Consider the following 20,297-nt stretch of genomic DNA (forward strand, 5'->3'; position numbering starts at 1 on the left):
AAAAATCTTTTACAGAAAATAAACTTTTAAAAAATAAGTTTGAAAAAGATCACTGCCAAATTTCAAATCACATAAAGCTTGAATTCACATCTCTAGTTCGAGGCTTTGACGTGTTCGATAGCTTGTTTGGGAGATTCTGGAGATCCTTCAAACTTGGAGAATTTTGATATGGTCCTCTCGAAATCTATTATAGCTGAGAAGTTTCATAGTTGACTCTGAACTTCTCAAAATGCTGGAATTTTTTGAAGTTAACTTCGAACTTTTAAAGTTGACTAAGATCTTCTAATAATGCTGGGGATCATTCAAAATTAGTTTTAAATTCTTATTAAGATGGGGACCATTTGAAGTTGATCTCGAACCTTTGATTATACTTGATTTGAAATTTTTGAGGTGGTCCTCAAAAATTTATGTCCCAGTTAATAGGTTTAAGTGAATCTCGAACTATTGATGGGAGACTTATGGAATTTTTGAGATCCTTTCAAAAATTCTGCCTCAGTCGCTTTTTCTAATGCATCTTTAGTCGTGACTTGTTGGAGAAAGATCTCACTCTTTAGAATTTTTTAGTCCCTCTCAAAAATTTTGTCCCAGTATCCATTATTAAGAGAAATGAAAATCTTACGAAAAATGTGACCGAGCCGTTGTGGCGCCTACGTATTCCGTTGAGACAGGAATCAGGTCAAACGTAATTCCCCTCTCAGGAGATAAATGAGAAGTGAGAGATTTTAATAGGAAAATGACCGAGGCCGACATAGGCCGCTTACGTATCTCATTCTTGAGAATTTAGGTCAATCGTAGTTCAAACACAAAAAGGGAATTTTAAAAATTGATAAAGGGGTGACCGAAGCCGACATAGGCCGCCTACGTATCTCATTCTTGAAAATTCAGGTCATACATAGTTCTTTACAAAAACGGATATTAAAACAAACAAGCATAGAAACGATTACAAGCAAATGATGCAATTACGTGGAAAGATACAAAAGAAAATTCTAAATCTTCAAACAAAGTATCTCATGAGAGCATTTGAGTTGATCGACAACTTGTGAGAGACGAGCCGATGTGTAACCGTGGTATATTATCATATGAATGTATCGATGTATTGTCTAAGCAAATTGATGCATCTTTTGAGTCTCTGTCAAATGGACATTTATTCTGATTTCTTTGACACATTTGTCATTTGCCATATTAACGATTTCAGACTCATTACATTCTTCGAACTCATCATTCGCTTCATTTTGATCATTTAGCTTATGACATGACATGATATTGACAAGTTTTAAATTATTTTTACTGAAATCATAAATAAAGACCGTTAGATAGCAAAAGTAAAATATTTAAAGCAATTTTTTGCAAAAAAGGAGGCTTTCATTTGAGATAAAGAAATAAAATTTTGGCCGTGATCATGGATCAATTTGCCTTTTTAAGGAGAATTAAAGCATAACAAGGTCAAAGTGACATAATATATAATTCAAAATTACAAATTCAATTCGAAACTATAATAAGTATACTGGTCAATTAAAATGTGGTATTTGAATCAAAATTACAATATTTTAATTTAAAATTATAATATTCAATTTATAAGTGTAATATTCGATCCAAAATTATAGCATTCAATATAAAAATACAATATTCAATTCAAAAATACACTATTCAATTCAAAAATTCAACTCCAAAGTATAGCAACTATAATAGTCGATTCAGACATGCAATATTTGATCCAAAATTATAGTATTCAATTCAAAAAAAAAATACTTTATTCAAAATTTCAGTATTTTCTATTATAAGATCCAAACAAATTTAAATTTATATGATCTATTTATTGTGCAACTACATAGGGTAAATTTATGTCAAATAGTCCTCAAAAGCTTCTTCAATTATGATGATGCCAATACTTCTCCCGTTCCATATTAAGTGAATTTGTGAGGCAATGCACACATATTAAAAAAAATATTCAAGGACGTAATTTGAACCATACTTTCCAATATTGTCTTTGTAAAATCATAAATATAATTTTGCTAATAGTGTAATTTATCTCCTAAAAAATATAAAACTTCAATAAATGAAAATGCATAAAAAAAAATTCAAACATCTATCTTAAAAATAATTCAAACAATAATTCTGAACAATAAAAAATCCCTCAAGTACTAATTATACAATCAATTACAAGCTCGATATTGTTAATATTCCCACGACAAGCAGAAGCAAAGTGTTAACGAATGTTCAACGAGATATTTACAGGCACTCATGCTCTAATTTTAAAAAACACATTCTTTTGGGTTCTGATAAATTACAGAAGAAATATTTTTAAATATGATTTGATGGGGATTTCCCTAAAAGAGAAAACCCTCCAAAAAATTGGCATATGCCACTGAATGCAACTCACACACGATATTCTTTAGTAAAAGGCGAAAGAATAGTTCGCTTTGTGCTAATTGCGTGGCTGTGTGATTTTTTTGATTTTGCTGGAGCCAACTCTAAATAAGGGGCGAAGCTGTTCGCTCCACTGCTTGTGTCCGATGTGGGATAAAGTATGCTAACAGTCTTGCATTCTTTTTTCTGTTCCAATGTTAGAGTGATACACTTATAAACTTGAAAAAAATGGGCCAATTTCCTCTTCGTGCCACCAGAAAATAAGATTCTTGTCGAATTTGAAACAATTTGCTTAACTCTTTCGATTTTACCTTTAATAAGATTTTTTACACTATTGTCGAAATATTATTGTCATGTCTAGATTAAGATTTTTTTTTTGTTTCTCACACAGTGAAAGATGTAAGGTATTTGCATCGAGGCATAAATCTGGAAATTCATCGTGAAGTTCTACATTAAAAATAAAACTTTACGTACAAAACAATTTCATATTCAGAACTCGAACCCAAAATTTTAATATAAAAATAAATGAATACTAGCTTATCACTCCATCAATAAAATAAGAAACTTCGTCACTTATATCAAATGAGTCTTTTGTAATTACTTGTAATACTTATTAACCATATTTATTTTACGTTTTACTAATATATAATTATCAAATGAGTCTTTTGACAATTGTCATATCTGTCATTAGATGAATCTACTACACTCAAAGGATAAAATCCTCTTTTACCAAACTCTGGGTTCTAAGGAACAATGATTTACTAAATGATTGTATTTCTAAGGGACCTTGACTGCTCAACGTACTTTGAATTATTTCTGTCTTTATCCATTAATATTAAGAATTTGACACTGGGGATTAAACTTGTAAAATTTCAAAAAAATATATTTAAACTGATAACACTCATATACTAGTGTGACAATTAATAGTATGAAATGGTTAGGATTCCTGTATCTTTAATTAAATGTTTTGAATTCTATTTTAGGTATAATTTTTTTTAGAAGTGACGCCTCTAAAAATGGGTCCTACAATGTATATTTAAATTAATCTAACTCCAATATGGATATCAACATCAGATGAAAAAAGAAGAAGAAGTAATACTACTATTATAATAATAAAGAACTTTTAAATTCAAGTTAAATTGACCAGTTTAATACTCTTTATATCAAAATTGATATGTTAACCTACAAAATGAAGTAACGATTCTTTTCTACTCTCCTATTGAAAAAATATAACAGTGGCTGGTATTGACAGATCAATAATATGATTATGCCATGTGACAGATTCCTTAGATGTTTTTCTTTATTTGTGTGTGTGAGGGTGGGGTTATGTTCCCTTGTATAGGAAATTGAATTTGAAAATCATGTCTAGCATAACCCTGTACCATAAGATGGTCCAGCATAACTTTATTTTAGGTTGATAAGAAAATGGTCCACCAAACAATAATATTTTTTTTGAATGAAAAAAAACAGATGTCTTAAATTTGATTTGAATTGACTTATTTTAGGTGTTTTAAAATCTAATTAGTTTAAAAATAATTTTACAGTATTTGGATTTAGAAAAATAAAAAAATTAAGTATTTATTTTTAAGTCAAACTAATAAAAATAAATCAAAAATCATAAGTTATAAATCTTAATTTATGACTTTCATAGTTATAATCCAAACATGTTTTAATAATTTAATAATTCATTTGTCTCAATTTATACGATACTCTTTTCTTTAAAGAATATCATTTTTCTTTATTTGATAACTAATATCATCCCCATTTTACCTTTAGTGAGTCCTATATAATGTGAAGAAAAGTCAACCAAAAATAAATATTAAAGTGACTTAAATAAAGACAATTCAGTTAACATTAGCATGAACTTTCTCAAATGGTGTCACATAAATTAAGTCTGAGGAAGTAATGCATGATTTGTTTTGACAGCAAATAGATATTTCATTGAGAGTTGATATGATGATGATTCGTGTGATGCTGCTAATATCAATAGACAATAGAGCAAAGAAAAGGTCTCCTTCTACCAAACTGGGCTCCAACAAGCATGTGAACTTTGATGCCTATGCAAGGAACAATCACTTCTTTCATTCCTTTATTTTCACTGATTTTTCATCCTTCACCAATTTTATTAGTTATGAATGAAGGTTTTACCAAGCAAAATTTGATTACTCTATCGGTGTGTTTGGTATGAAGGAGAATTCTTTCTAGATAATAAGTAATTTTTTAATTAATCTTTTGATATTTTATAAGTAAGCAGAGAATATTGTCTTAATAGCATTTATATACTCCATGATTTAGACAAACACTTATAAGTTGCGGAGGTGAAAAAAAGACAATATAAAATATTATTTATCGAACTTATTTCTCGCAAGGAAAATCAGTTTCTTGATTTTTAAGAAACTTGTATATTTTACCAAACACCCCATGTCTAAGTCATAGGACAAAGATCCTGCAAATCATTTTCTTTTAACCTCACCTTTCTGTAGTTCCAAGAAAAAAAATTAGGAGTATATATTTACAGATAGGAAGCTTTAAAAATTGATAAAAATATTGTAGAAAGAGAAAAAGGAAAAAGTCTGCATAGTTGTTAGGTGATGTATACTGGGGACAAGATGATAAAATGTCTATTTCCCTAATTAGATAAATTGCTGTTCTCAGCATCATCATCATACTTTCTCATCTGGCTTCTCATCCTTATCTTACAGCCATTCCTCTCTATTTTTTCTTCCAAACTCCAACACCAAGTGCTCTCTGCTGAAGAAAAATCAAGAAAAGAAGGGGAAGAAACTTTGATCATAGCCATGGCATTTGCAGGAACAACCCAAAAGTGCATGGCTTGTGACAAGACTGTCTATCTGGTTGACAAATTAACTGCAGATAACAGAATCTATCACAAAGCTTGTTTCAGATGCCATCACTGCAAGGGCACCCTCAAGGTTTCTTCCTATCACTTTTTTTTTTACTAAATTTAGGACAGATAGAAAGAAATCACCTACTATTTTCTTCTTATAACTTTCTTCCAAACTAACAAAAAGACTATAACTTTCTCATGTATATCTTACTTATAGCATCTATTTTGTCTTTCATGGAAATCCCATAGAGATAATCTGTCTGACATAAGAATTTCTTGTTCAGCTTCAAGTACTTTTCTTCTTTTCCATCCATTGCCTACACAGGTTTTGCAAGATCTAACTCTAATAAGTCATCTGGATCAAACAACAATAACAAATTCAGTGTAATCACACAAGTAGGGTTCGAGTTTGGTGGTAGAGAGGTTGTTTCCGATACACCCTCACCTCAAGAAAAACATATCAAACAACATGTAAAGTAAAAACAATGAAAAAGAGAACAATAACAACAAAAAATAATACGATTACTGAAGCAATCATCAGGATCATTTTATGCAAAAATTAATATGCACTCTGTAAACTGGTCTCTGAATAGGTCTGTGTGACTTGTTCATAGTCAAAAGAAGTAGATTTGAGTTTTCTATTCAATTATACTAGCTTTATATGTCATATCCACTCTGGAGATGCTATAAATTTCATCAGTTTCTGTTGGACTTTTAATATTCAAGGCATTGGAGCTTAACTTTTACTGTTCTTCAACTGTATCCAATTGGCAGCTTGGCAACTACAATTCCTTTGAAGGAGTTCTTTACTGTAGACCACACTTTGATCAGCTCTTCAAACAAACTGGCAGTTTGGATAAAAGCTTTGAAGGTAGAGGATAACATTGATAATAATTCCAAATAACTTTAGCAAAACAGAAAACTTATTGACAATTCAAAATGTTACAGGGACACCAAAAATTGTGAAGCCACAGAAGCTCATTGACAGTGAGGTAATTGACAATGAGTGATCGAGCTTTGCTTGACACAGAATATATATGTTGCTCAGACTCTTAAAAATGTCGACGGGTACATTTTTTGAGAGTCCAAGCAACATAGCAGAGTTTTACCTTCACTTACTAAATGCAAGTTATATCTTTGAAACAGAAATCACAGGTAGCTAAAGTGACAAGCATTTTTGGTGGAACACGGGAGAAATGTTTTGGCTGCAAGAACACTGTCTATCCAACAGAAAAGGTAACACCACCAATAGGCACTAAGTAATCTCGTGTAAAATTTGTTACACATTCCAAAAATTCACAGCTTGTGTAGTGAACACTATTTCATGCTAATGTTGTGCAATACATGCCATATTAAATCTTGATTGTGTGTTTATAGGTATCAGTTAATGGTACACCATACCACAAGAGCTGCTTCAAATGTAGCCATGGAGGGTGTGTAATTAGCCCTTCCAACTATATCGCACATGAAGGGCGCCTATACTGTAAGCATCACCATATTCAACTCATCAAGGAGAAAGGAAATTTAAGCAAGCTTGAGGGTGATCATGAGATGAGCCCTGCGATAACAACAGAAGTTACTGCAGAATCATAAACAGCTGAAAAAGTTGATTGTTCCTTAGCTTTCCGCTATCATGTCTACCTGTATCCTATATTCATGAATCTGAATGTGCTAGCGTTATTTCGCTTGAGATCTTCAGCAGCGTCCATTAATGTGCTTCCATTCTGCAGCCTATGTTTTCTCTCAGCTTCCTTTTATTTGATGCTGAACTATAATCTACTTCTGTGTGTGAAGATTTTTGACCTTTGTTTCTTATGCTTCACTTGTATCGTGTGGATGTTAAATGAGATTGAATATAATACAGTTTTGTTGTCCAGTGCCATGAAATTCTTTGCAAAATAATCTTTCTTCCTCCAACTAGATATGGAATTCTTTGAATCGCACATGATCCAGATGATGGAAGGCGATTCTTTTCCAATTCGATTGCACTTACAGATCCTTTTGAGGAATTCTAGGTAGTAAGTTTCTCATTAGAAAGGCAAGAAGAGATACGTCAACAGCACAGACCCTAACAATTTAATCCAAGTCCTTGAAGAAACTTTTTAACTACCATTTCTCCATTGCAATTTTTCAAGGCTAGAGTGGTATAACTGCTAGTAATACAGAATATCTATTTAGTAACTAAGAAATAAACAGAAGAATTTCAAAAATATTCGACAACCTTACCAAGTTTGCTCAGGAAGGCTAACGGTTTTTTGGAAACAACCTCTCTACCTCCACAGGGCAGGCTAAGATTTACGTACAATCTACTCTTTGGACCCCACCTGTGGGATTAAACTGGTCACTGGGTATGTTGTTGTTGTTGTGACATTACATTTTGCACCCAGCTTAAAACCACTTTTCAGCCTTTTCCATCCACTCTCCTACTTGATAATGTCATGGATAGCAATTCTTTAAGCCATTAGCTCTCTGGAAACTTGACAAGGGGAGAAAGACAAATTTTGTAAGAAGAAAAGGCAAAACTTGGCATAAGAGAGTACAACTTTCGGATATCCTTTCCGCATAAGGCAAAAGATATTGAATCAAACACACAAGTACTTGTGAAGAATCAATTTCTCAGTATACAACAAACGAAAAAGTGAAAGCAACAGTGATCAGCAGGATGTTTGAAAGTTCACAAAATTCACCAGCCATTCAATTCAGGAAGTCCTTAAGAGATCTATCGTGAGACAGAAGCTGCCAGCAGCTAGCCGAAAACAACACCACATCCAGTCTAATCCCACAAATGAGGTCTGGAGAGGGTTGAATGTACACAGACCTTACAAAGGGTTGAGAGATTGTTTTCGATAAATCCTCAACTCAAAAGGAATGTTTTCAAAGCAGAATTGAAAAGAAAAATACGGTAACAAAAATAGCAACTACAAAACAAATGAAGCAACAAATAGTAATACACACTGCCAGTAGCTAACCTCAAATTACAATAAACATTGTGGGAAAGGGAACAAAGATGTAATATGCTACACACACAATGAAAACTTTCAATGCTGATTAATCAGTGTATCAAAGTTCAATCAGCTAATCGTCTTTACACTCTGCCATGTCAAAATGAAACTGAAAGAATCCAAAAGGGAAAGTATAAATAGTAGGAAAAGAGTCAAATCCATTCACAGAAAAGGAAGCTTGAGAATAACTAGGTTACATTGAAAACAATGTATAGTTGTCACGAAATGTTACAACAGAAGCAGAATCTTCCCAGCATAAATATGTACAAAGAATATAAATAGAAAATTGCTGCTGCATTTTCTCTCTTTTGTCTATTAATGTACACAGCAAGATCATTCACCAGAAATATCTGCTGCCTCCAATATCTGACCATCCTGAGCAATACATCTCAAGTCTATAACGTAATTGTCTCGCAGAAACCCAAACCCAAAGGTCCCATTTTCATACTGCCAAATTCTTCCCTCCGCCTGCCTAGGATTTACAGTGCTTCCTGCCAAATCAGGAATAACCAAGTCGTAGCTTGAGTTCATGCAAAGCATGCACAAAATTACTCTCTTATCAACACTAGGCAGAATCTCACATAGGTCATCAGCTTCAGCAAGGGGCCGAATATGCATGCGACTCTCATATATGTTTTCTTCTTCTGAAGATAAAGGCGACTCAATGAATGTAGAATTGGAAGTCCAAAATACTGGGGCATAGGCAGAGAAAGGTTTACATAATTCCACAAGCCTTCTGCAAGCAATGCCACCAATATCATCATATGAGACAAGGAAGAACTCTAAAGTCATGTCATCGCAGAATCCCTGCAGTGAAAAGCAAAGCCAATACATCAGATGAGCAGCCTTTTTGCAGTTAAGTATGCCCCAATTTTGTCTTTCAGCAAAAGGGAGGTACACAGTATGTACAAACTGGCAAACTAAATACTCTGCAATTCATGCAGTTCAAACATAAGTCAATGGAAGTTACCCCTTAACCCTAATGGTGAATAAGTATTTAGTAGCACAGTAGTTTGGCTAAAAAGAGACAATCAGAAGAAAATGATCGCACAGGGATGCACATCAGACAGTCACATACCGAAATTAATCAAAACAGTTCAACTTTATGCCCAATAAATAAGCTAGAACGAGACTCATAGAACATGAAAGCTGAAGGAATCTTTAAAAATCCTGAGAAAAATTGATACATCCTTGATTGGAAGAATTAGTAAACCTATATCTTTAGGGTAAAGACTAGAAGGGATACAGCAGCAAAAGCAGTTACAGCTGAAATCCTCCAAAGAGACAGTAGGACACTTGAACCATCAAGCAAAACCAGCATTTAATTCAAATGTACAAGTCTATATATATGTCTTGGTTGAGCAGTTACTACTAAAATCACTTGGAATTTTGGAACTGGATGTTACCTTCAAGTTCCGGAAGGAAATTTGGACCTCTTATTAGTAAATTGGTCAAATGATACTTCTTATCGAGAGGAATAAGCTGGACTACAGAAGAACCTCTTATAGTACATTAGTCAAATGATAGAGTCCTTATTGAGAGGAATAAGTACAGAAGAACCACAAAAATACCAACTATGATCAACCTATCTTCAGGACTTCAGGTCATGTCTAAGAAAACAGAAAATAAAATAAGGATATTGAAACAAGTCAGAAATCAGTCCTTCATGTACATAATGGTTAGCGGCATCATAACATTAGATAACTAGAGCAAATTACCAAAGCTTGGAGAGTTTAAAGCACAGTTCCCCCTAAAGCAGTTTGCGGCTAGTTTTTAGTGTCATACACCTTGCTCATACACTTAATAAAGATTAATAGTTTATATCAATTCAACACTCAGAATACATACATGCATATTACCCGGTATACAATGACAAGAGATTATACCTTATCAAAAATCAAGGCTCTACCTAGTCATCTCTATAAAGTTTTATTCTTTGCTCACTTTTACTTATACTTACTTAGGTCAGCCTTTGGTTACACCTTAACCTGCTCCCTAGTTATCTCTATAAAGTCTGATGCTTTACTTATACGTATGTAAATCTCTAAGAACAAATCAAAGGCCAACCCTTAATTTCATGAAAAAACATAACTACTGATAAAGATCAAGTTTTTCTCTAACAGAATACTTCCACGGGCAAGAAACACAAACATAAATTTGCAAACTTATATAAGAATCAGGAACAAGACCTTCCACAAGCCCTGCAAAGGCCTGGCTGGTGTAGGTGAACAATTCACTATTTTCACATAATCTTCAGGCTCCCACTTCCTTCTTCCCTGCCTTTCCCTCTCCCTCCTTCTCTGCCTCCTCGCCGACCCATTTCCACCAGGACTTGTCTTGTTTGCAAAATATTGATAAATATCAGACATCAACCTGTCCGGTAAACTCCCAGGGGACACACATAAATCCTCGTACTCCTCTTCCCTTATATTCCCTGAGCTTGAAACATTCTTAAATCCTCTATTCTGTGGAGAATTACAAGAGTACCCAAATGCAGTACCATTTTCTTCCACAACAACATGAGTTCTTCCCACAAAATTCACATTCACTGGAACCAATTCACTCTCAGCAAAACCCAAATCATCTAAATTCATCACATTTTCTGATAACTCCACCTTCCCCACAGGGTCAAGATAATTAACAATTTCACCCTTAGAGGTAATACCCATCCATAAAAATGGCAACTTTATCACTTCATAAGTACCAGTTCTCGAGGGTTTCACCCTCGAACCAGCTATATGAAACGGACCCCACTCGAAAAAGATCAACGGGGAATCAGATTCAGCACCACTACGGCGCCAGAACCCAATGAGATTCTCATACTCCAAAAGGGTATTGTAAAGAAGCTTGTACGAGATCTTACCACTACCCCATTTGTTAATCTGGGTTTTGGATCCCCATTTGCGGTGACACATGGAAAACCAGAGTCTTGGATCATCACGGCAGAGAGAAACAAAGCGCTTTGAAGTGCAGGCGAAATTGGAGATATCTGATGGAGTAAGGAATGAGAGGATACAGAGCTGCACATCTTCTGGGAAATCAGTGAATGATAAAGAAATGGTGTGAATTTCATCTGTTTTTGCCATTTTTGTTCGAATTTGGTACTGGGGTTTTTTCTTTGAAATTGGTGATTTGCGGGTTTTCTTGATGGGAATAGTCAGAGGAGAAGATTTTGATGATGGAATTATTCTATTTGGGAAATGGGATTATTCTCTTCTGATGTGTGGTTCAACTGGGGAGCTTTGAAAGGAAACTTGCACGGAAAAAATGACTAGTAAATTCACTACGATTATTTTGTAGTTTTCAATTTTAATTAACTAGCTAAATTATTTATGCTTCATGCTTCGATGGATTAAGGCTTGATTTAATTGTGTGAGATTTCGTAAATAACTTTTTATTTTTTTTAAAAATAGATTTAGAAAAAGAGAATTACGAGATAAGAGAATCAAATCTATTAACGATAAAAGTTTAATTATTCAACGAGCTGAGTTGTTATGATTTTCCATTTAGTAATTATTTCAAATGGGGAGTTTCACACAATTGAGTTTTTCTCTTGGGAAATTAAAAGCAATTAACCATTTCACTCCACTAATGTGTGCTGCTGCTTCTTTTTTTTTCTTTTGGCGATTTGTAAATTTTTTTATTTTTTTGGGGGTATTATGACACATTTTCCTCAATTTCTTGCAAAATAGCCACCTCTTAAGTTGACAATATAGCTAATTTCCTCAATAGTATTTTCGGGAAAACTATATTGTATAGCGTTTCCCAAAAATAGTAGTCAACAAATGTATATTTTTTGTATATTATTGTATGATATACATAAAATATAGTTGTTTAATATAAAATAATATATATTTGACTAACGAATGTAATTATTTTGATTGACGGAACAAATAAGTAACTTTGCTCTTCATTTCAACTTGAAAGAATGTAAGAAATATTTATTTAACTACTCGTAGTTTGTTACCAAATGCTTTATCATATTACAAACGTTTTGTTTGTGCCCTTTCTTAGTACAAATGTTACAAAGAAAAAGATTTCAATCACATTTCTTCTAACAAATGGTTGTTCTTCAAGTCACATTACTTGAAAAAACTTATCAGGTATCAATGGCACTCAACTTGGACCTCCTGAAGTCTTTGCTCCTGCGAGATTGTTCGCCTGATAATGATTTACCACCATACGAAGGATCTCTCATTTGTCGCGGCCTCAAAGATGATTTTCCAGAACTCTTATGATGATCAGCAACCTCAAACATCTGATTCAATGAATCTTCTATGTACTCAAGTGAAGGATAGGACTTGACATGTAAAGAAGATGCGAAATTGTTCAAAAATTCGGTATATGCAGGCACAACAAGCTTCATAGTAGCGCCTCTCATTTGCTCTCTCAAGTCTGCATCAGGGATGTGATAAAAGCTTTTATGCCTTTGAGTAATGTCATCAAATCCTTTGGTGAACGCCTCCATTTTCCCTCGTAACATAGCTGTAAGTCCGTCTTTGTCAACTCTTTTAAGTTCTTCTTTGTCCAGCATCCTCACTAGAGGACCCCAAGCTTGTTTTTGATATGAATAAGCTGATTCTTCAGCCACAATTTTGTATGTCTTCTTCATATACTGATCTCCCATGAGTTTCCCGAGTTCTGTACTTCTAGTCCTCATGTAAATGTACCAATAAGTGTTCATGACAAACACGTGAGGCAATACTTTGTCTTTATACCTCAATTTTTTAGATTCAACATTCCTCCGTATTGCATCCACGATGTTGAACATGGCATCTCTGAGCAAGTTTTCATCTGTTTCGGGTGTTGAAAGTACTCCTGCTTTCCATATTTGTTCAGTCCTGAGGACTCTGATCATTGTCGCGCTATATGCATCTGTTAGAAGGTATTTAAGATAGTTAGTGGCATAACGAACAAGTTTTGGAACCGAACCATCTTGAGGTGGAAGAACATCCTGATTAGCCTCAATTTGAAGGCCAAGCTCAAAGAAGACTTTGGTAGAAGAATGTACAAGCAGTTTCTCTAGTTCTCTAAATCTCGAACAGATATCAGCACCGGCTTCACCAGCAAAAATCTCTGAGAATTCGGGCTTTAACTTTTCCAATGATTCAAACATTTCTAGCAGCTTGAACAGCTTTTGGGGTTCTTTCTTGCTTCGTGCAACCCCTTCCCCGAATCTAAAGAAGACAGCCATTATCTTGTCCGCAATCTTGATGAAACACTCAGGCCATATTACTCCATCCATTATTGTGCCTAAAGCTTGGCAACAGAGTTTTTTTTCCGATACAAATACATTCTTGATAGCAAGCTTGAAGTGTTGGATCCAAAGGGATATCGCTCTCTCTAGGCTCTCCCATTCCATCTCATCAATTTCTTCCGGACTGTATGTTTTTAGATACTCCGGGTTCAGTCTCATCAATGCTTTGGCTGCTCTTTTATATCTTACCTGTGGGATGAAGCAGAGTACCATGATCATTATTAGTAGCCATATACATTAAATTTTTAGCCATTGAGCAAACTCCAAACTATTGGAATGAAATAATACTCCCCCCGTCCCAATTTATGTGACACTTTTGGAATCACCATAATTAATCAACGTAAATGGAGCTTAATCGTGTCTAATTAATGTCATCTAATGAATAATACATATGTTACTAGAAGATTTTAACTGTGATTCAAGGGCTATATTTAGTCAATAGCCACTTACAGGAATCGAGTCCTACAATGTTGAAGACGTAATTAAGTAAATAAACATGTATTCTCTCCAACACATTAAGCTTTTAGCTTTAAGATGAGATGATCACATAATTTAACATATGTTGGGTAACGTCAACATCCTGCCTATGACAAGGCCCACAAGGGGGCTGGGGTGGCCTCAATCAGAATCATGATTGAACATGACGTTTGGCTAGTGGGCTTAATTAAAAAATAAAGTTATGCCCTTGTTATCATATATAACTTTTGGTATTGATGGTAAATGTTTGATTCTAACAACATAGAAACATCGACGATCATGGATATCAAATACCTGCTGTATAATATGAAGGAGAAAGTTGTTACCTTCACAAAGATATCAATACATATGTCAAGACAGTCATTTGCAGCCAATGTCTCAGATATTCTTGTAAGCACTTCAATTTCTATATTACTTCCTAAATCTGCACACACCATATCTGCAGCAACAACATCATCTTGATCATCATCATCATTGCAATCACTTTTTGACTCCATAAAATTCCTATGCCTCATCTTATTCAACAAACTCTCATATTCATCTTGCAAATTCAACAAAGCATCATCAAGCAGACCATCAAATCTCATAGCATCAACTTCAGTTTCACAAAGAGCTTTAAGTGTAATCAAAGTCTCTCTTAACCGATGCGTCCTGAATTGATCAGTAGCTTTTGTCCTACTTAAAAACTCAACCACTTCTTGCAACTTCTGAATAGCTGGTTCACACTCTCTGCTAATTGAATTAATTGCCTCATTCAAATCATCCACCGTGTCAACGTATTTGATCAACTTCTCAACCCTCTTATTAAACGATTTCTCGTTAGCTAATTTAGAAGCAAGTTGAAGAAGCTTACGCTGGAGGGATTCAGAAAGTTTGAAATTTTCAAGAAGTGAAAGAGCTGGAGAAATTGCTCTGTTGATCTTCGTATCGAGTGCCTTATTGGCAATGGAAAGTGATTGTAAAGGAGCTATTCTTCTTGAAGCAATGGATAGATTTTCTTGCATTACATTGAATTTCTCGTCTATTTCGGATAAGCTTGTTTCGACATTGAATGAGAGTTGAAGAAGGTTGTTGAGATCAGAGCAAGTTTGTTTAAGTTTGGAAAGGATTTGATCATCTTGTTTTAGCTCCTCCATTGACATTGTTTTAGTGATTGGTGATGATTCTTTGATTTGTGGGGGTGTAATTAATGATACAATTAAACAATGAGGGTATCAAAATGGTGGCAAAAAAGAGGAAGAAGACGGTAGAGAAATTACCGAGGACTAAGTCTCGATGAGAACGAAAACACAAATGGCAATGCGGAGGAAGATACATATGACGAAAGCGACAAGATTTGGGCATTCTTAGTTGAATTTGCCGTCTCATCGTATAAATGTCTTTCAATATATTTGTGGGTTAATTTTGACACCTTTGATTTAAAGAGCTCTAACAATTACGTTTTGTGTGCATTTCAATGTTCCTTTTTTGTTCCTTGACAGCTCGAACTCACAATCTTAAAATTGAAAGTAAAAATGTTTACCATCCGATCAACTCCCCCGGTAGCCTGGTCCAAAAGACATCAAGTAACTCTAATTTTATGGTAACTTTGAAATAAATTATTCCTAACTTTTTAATGGATCTTCAAAAGTTCCTAAGAAATTGGACTATGTATTTGATTTAAAATTAAGTGCAATTTACATAAATCTTATAATGTTCAGAGTTAATTATATTATTTTTCTACTCTTTTTTAAATTACAAAAATTTCTTAAAATTTATAAATTTCGAATACATCAGCAGGCATGGATATATCACCAGGCATTCAGATACATAAGGAAGAGATGTATTAGAGAGCGGATATAGATGTATCAGAAAGGGGTCAGGACATCTGAATGCATAAAGGAGGGATATATCCGAAAGGGGGATAGAGATGTATCATCAACGAGAGGGGAGTGATGTGTTAGAAAGTGAAGGGATGTATACAAGAGGAGGATAGAGATGTATGAGTGGTGTAACCAAGAGAGATTTTTGAAATTTTTCTAAATGGTATTTTTTTAGAGATCATGGTAAAATAAAAGGAAAACTTATATAAATCTACTATATTAAGAAAATATTTACCATTTATAGCAATAATATATCTTTTTCACTGGATACTTATAATACATTTATAATACAGTTTTAATACATATTAGCGAGAATAATTTATAAAACTCATATAATACAAGTTTTATTCATGAATAATATATTTATCACATACTTTAATACACTTATAATAAAGTGTGTCAATTTCTTACCAAACAAGTATAATATATTTTAACACACTTATAATACATTTATATTGCATGCACAATTCACTTTTAATACATGACAGTATGTATTGCTACAGATGGTAATAAATAAAAAATATCGCTAAAATCAGTAATTATTTATTATTATTTTTTTGATAATTTTTTAAAATAAAACGTGTATTTAGGTAATTTTTCCTAAAATGAATCTAAATCAACTTTAATCTGATTATTTATGAATTTTTACCCTGAGTTTTAGTTTGGCCCAAATACAGAATAGGCCCAATTGAAGCCCAAAAGTAGGAGCTGGAACCTTCTTAGGCTAACAAAGCAATAGCACCTGCCAGAAACTAACTTGTCCATTTCAACTCTTTCCCGCTCATTCATAGCGTAAATTCACACGATTCCAGTTTGTTTCTGCAATGGCGAGTCTTCTCCGGCGTCCATCACTAGGTTTCAGCATATCCGATCATCATGGTCTTCTTCGTCCTTCTCCGACGCCTTGGTCGAAATCAAACCCGGCCAAGTAGGCACAGTCAGGAATTCCCCGGGAACGCCTTCGTCGCAGAGTATGTACTTCATCAAACTTACGCCTCTGTGAATCGTGATTGTTCCTTTTTTATTCGTGCCAAATTTATATACAATGTTCTAAATTTTTGTATGGCTGTTCGAATTTCATGTTCAATATTTGGAAATATATACTTAGGTCGTTTTATGATGTTGGTTTTAAATTAAAACTAACACACCGAGTACTTTATGTTTCACAATGAAGAAAAAATGTGACTTTTTCTTTCACGAGCAGATTCTGAGCTAAGTCAGAGGTATTTTTGTCTTTCCTAGATTTTGAACCTGAAACCTCATATTATAGGGTGGTGGGAGGTGATGCGGAAAGTTGGCTCAGACACCACAGTTATAAAAAGACAATTAGGAGTAGATAGTTTGGTTCTCGTACTTTAAATCTTGTTTATTCTTTTTGAGATAGAAAGAATATTATAGTGTGAGTAGTTAGTAACCTCAACCTGTTCACAGATTTCGTATTTCATTTATTAAGGAATAAATTATAGGCACATTATGTTTTACATATCAATTTTCTCCAATATGTGTCTCAATCTATGGTGAACACTAAAGACTCAACTAGAGTTGTACATACATTATGTTTGCCTCAAGTTATACCCCTGCCGTCAAGTAAAGAGCTTTATAGACTAGTACTGCAGTTATCTGAGTTTTCTTGATTCACTATTAATTCGCAGTAGCTAATGAGAAGAGATAGTAAATTTTAAGGTATTTACAATGTTGAATCACATACCCAAAGCGTAGTGGATGAAGACATTAGGAAGTTACTTAGCACACTTTTTGTTCTCGCTAACTCATAATATTTCCATCTCAAATTACTGATAAAAAATATCTATCTCAATTTGTTTGACTCACATTGTATGTCTCTCTATAAGGTGCACGTACAGTGTACAAGAACAAGTTTTGAGTCCTATTGGTGTGCATGTATATGGTAACTTTTTATTCTGCATTATGTAACTTAGATTGATTGACAAACTACATTTTCCCTTGTCCACAAGCTAATAAAGGAAACGTTGGTAGCTCAAAATAATGTAGGCATCAATATTGAATTTTTATATATATTTATATCAACTTAGTTCCATTTGAAACTTTTTATAGTTCTTCTCAAAGCAATTAACTTCATTACTTTTTTATAGTTCTTGTCAAGAAAATTTCCAGAAACATATTAGAGAACAAATTTAAGTATATCCTGTTTGTTCTTTATTTCTTCCCCTTTTTTTCTAACAAAATAGGGAGAGATTGGGATGCTTAGTTGTCAGTGGTCTTTGTACGTTATCTAGTTTTGAGTGTTGAACATTGAAACACTGCAATTCATTATTGTTTACTATCTATTCCCAGTTGTCCTTTATTCTCATCACATGGCAGAGATTTGCTCCAGCACAAATTTGCTGAGACGGAGTGTACATGTTCACTGTAGTAATAAAGGGTATTTGGTCTTTACACATGTATTTTCCCCAATTTGAATTTCCATTGATGATGTCGTCGTTGTCTTCACTTTCCTCTTTCCTTTGAGGAATCGAGCATACCATTCTCACCCCCGCCCCTCAAGCTGGAGGGCAAGGAGAGATTCCCAACTTGCCTAGAACGGTGTGGTGAGATTTTCCAGATAGGGCTTTGGTGAAGAGATCGGTGACTTGAGAATAAGCCAAAACATAATACAGAGAAATCAGGCCTACGAGGAATTGTTGCCATATGAAGTGGCAGTCCAATTCCACGTGCGGTATTGTCATAGGGATGAACCAGAATTCGGAGCTCCGGCAGAGATCCCATATCAGCAAGAAGGCAATTGAGCCATGTCAATTCAGCCACAACTCTTCTCATAGAGCTATACTCAGCTCCTGCTGAGGATAAGGTAATGGAGACCTGTTTTTTTGACTTCCAACAAACAGGTGAGCCTCCAAGAGTGATAAAAAATCTACTGACTGATTGACGCGGATCGACACACGATCCCCAATCTGCATCGCAAAAAGGAACCAATTTGACAGAAGGATCACTTATCAAAAACAGACCTTGACTGGGATTGTTTCTGAGGTATCGAAGAACTCGCAGTGCAGCCGAAAAATGAGATGTCCTGGGATCCTTCATATACTGAGAGAGATCTTGTACTGCATAGAAAACATTAGGTCGCTTATGAGTGAGGTAATTCAATTTGCCAATAAGTCTTCTGTAACAAGTAGGATCAATCAAATAATCCCCATAATGAGCTTGTAATTTTGTTGCAGGATCAAGAGGTGAAGAAACAAGTGGCAGATGGGAGCAATCATATTCAGATAGCAGCTCCAAAATGTGCTTCTGCTGAGTAATAATGAGACCATGAGGCTCCCTTAAAATCTCAAGTTCCAAAATAATAATGTAAGTTTCCAAGATCCTTGATTTTAAATTCAGTATAATGTCAAAATAATGTCATCCACATAAACAGCAACTAAAGAAATTGAATCACCATCCTTTTAAAAAAGTAAGAAGTAATCATTTAAAGAGGAAACAAATCCCTTGAAATTAAGAGCAGAAGTAAGCTTAGAATACTATTGGCTTGAAGCCTGTCTTAAATCATAGAGAGACTTTCCAAGTTTTCAAACATGATAGGACTAGGAGAGGGCATTTCGGGGGAAACCTCATATATACCTCTTCTTGTAATTTACCGTGTAAAAATGCATTTTTAACATTCAATCGTGATATAGGCCAACCTCTTTTGACTGCTATAGATAAAATGCATCTTATGGTGGTCGTCTTCACAATTGGGGAGAAGGTTTCATTGAAATCCACACGTTCTCTTTGGATATTACCCCTAACAACAAGTCTTGCCTTTATTCTTTCAAGACTCCCATCAGACCTTTGTTTTACTTTGAACACCCTTGAGGTAGTTGAACTACTTCCAAGTCTTGTTAGCCTCCAAGGCTTCAAGTTCACATGCCATATCCTGTTGCCACCCAGGGTGCATAGCAACTTGTGCATAAGTAAATGGTTCAGCCATAGTAGAAGCAGAATTAAGAACTTGTTGATTAATTGAAGAAAGTGTTAAAAAAGGGTATGCAGGAGGAGTGATAAAAAAAGTAAAACAAGATTTGAGTAAGATTAGTGAGAAAAACTACATTGCATATATAGTCAGATAAATAAGTAGGCTGTTTGTGCTCTCTACTGAATGGTAGAAATAGGAGATGACTTGGTGTGAATAAATTCAGAGGATGAGCTACTGTGAAAAGGGAAAATGTCTTCATGAAAACAAACATCTCTAGACGCTATGACTTTCTTAGGATGTAAATTCAAAAGTTTGTAACCCTTTTTACCATAGCGATATCCTAAGAAAACACTAGCTACTGCCCTTGGTTCAAATTTGGACCTATGCTTTGAAAGAGTAGAAGCATAACAAAGGCAGCCAAAGCTTTTCAAACAAGTGTAATTAGTTGAATGACCAAAAATAACAGAAAAAAGAGTAGAACCTTGTAAAACTTTAGAAGGGAATCCATTTATTAGGAAGGTAGCAGTCAATAAGCACTCTCCCCAAAAATGAA

At 34.4% G+C, this 20,297-nt stretch overlaps 3 protein-coding genes and 1 non-coding gene across 4 annotated transcripts; 1 reads left to right on the forward strand and 3 right to left on the reverse strand.

The window, feature by feature from the left end:
• Window positions 1–2,321: 2,321 nt before the first annotated feature.
• Window positions 2,322–2,439, reverse strand: LOC129904810 (U5 spliceosomal RNA). Its single transcript, XR_008770488.1, has one exon. It is a non-coding gene; the product is annotated as a U5 spliceosomal RNA (small nuclear RNA).
• A 2,546-nt stretch (window positions 2,440–4,985) lies between these two features.
• Window positions 4,986–7,102, forward strand: LOC129904245 (LIM domain-containing protein WLIM1-like). Its single transcript, XM_055979787.1, has 5 exons — window positions 4,986–5,300; window positions 5,990–6,086; window positions 6,164–6,207; window positions 6,362–6,451; window positions 6,593–7,102. Exons 1-5 carry the CDS (start codon window positions 5,166–5,168, stop codon window positions 6,806–6,808), a joined length of 582 nt encoding a protein of 193 aa, XP_055835762.1. The 5' UTR covers window positions 4,986–5,165; the 3' UTR covers window positions 6,809–7,102.
• Window positions 7,103–8,205: 1,103 nt separating this feature from the next.
• LOC129904054 (F-box protein At3g12350) lies at window positions 8,206–11,508 on the reverse strand. Its single transcript, XM_055979580.1, has 2 exons — window positions 10,407–11,508; window positions 8,206–9,024 (listed from the first exon to the last, which is right to left on the reverse strand). The coding sequence occupies exons 1-2, from the start codon at window positions 11,301–11,303 to the stop codon at window positions 8,551–8,553; spliced, it is 1,371 nt and encodes a 456-aa protein (XP_055835555.1). The 5' UTR covers window positions 11,304–11,508; the 3' UTR covers window positions 8,206–8,550.
• A 687-nt stretch (window positions 11,509–12,195) lies between these two features.
• Window positions 12,196–15,294, reverse strand: LOC129903307 (exocyst complex component EXO70I-like). The gene is made up of 2 exons (XM_055978829.1): window positions 14,278–15,294; window positions 12,196–13,663 (listed from the first exon to the last, which is right to left on the reverse strand). Exons 1-2 carry the CDS (start codon window positions 15,091–15,093, stop codon window positions 12,317–12,319), a joined length of 2,163 nt encoding a protein of 720 aa, XP_055834804.1. The 5' UTR covers window positions 15,094–15,294; the 3' UTR covers window positions 12,196–12,316.
• Window positions 15,295–20,297: the final 5,003 nt, after the last annotated feature.

The sequence above is a fragment of the Solanum dulcamara genome, chromosome 9, assembly GCF_947179165.1.
Source record: "Solanum dulcamara chromosome 9, daSolDulc1.2, whole genome shotgun sequence".
Taxonomy (NCBI): domain Eukaryota; kingdom Viridiplantae; phylum Streptophyta; class Magnoliopsida; order Solanales; family Solanaceae; genus Solanum; species Solanum dulcamara.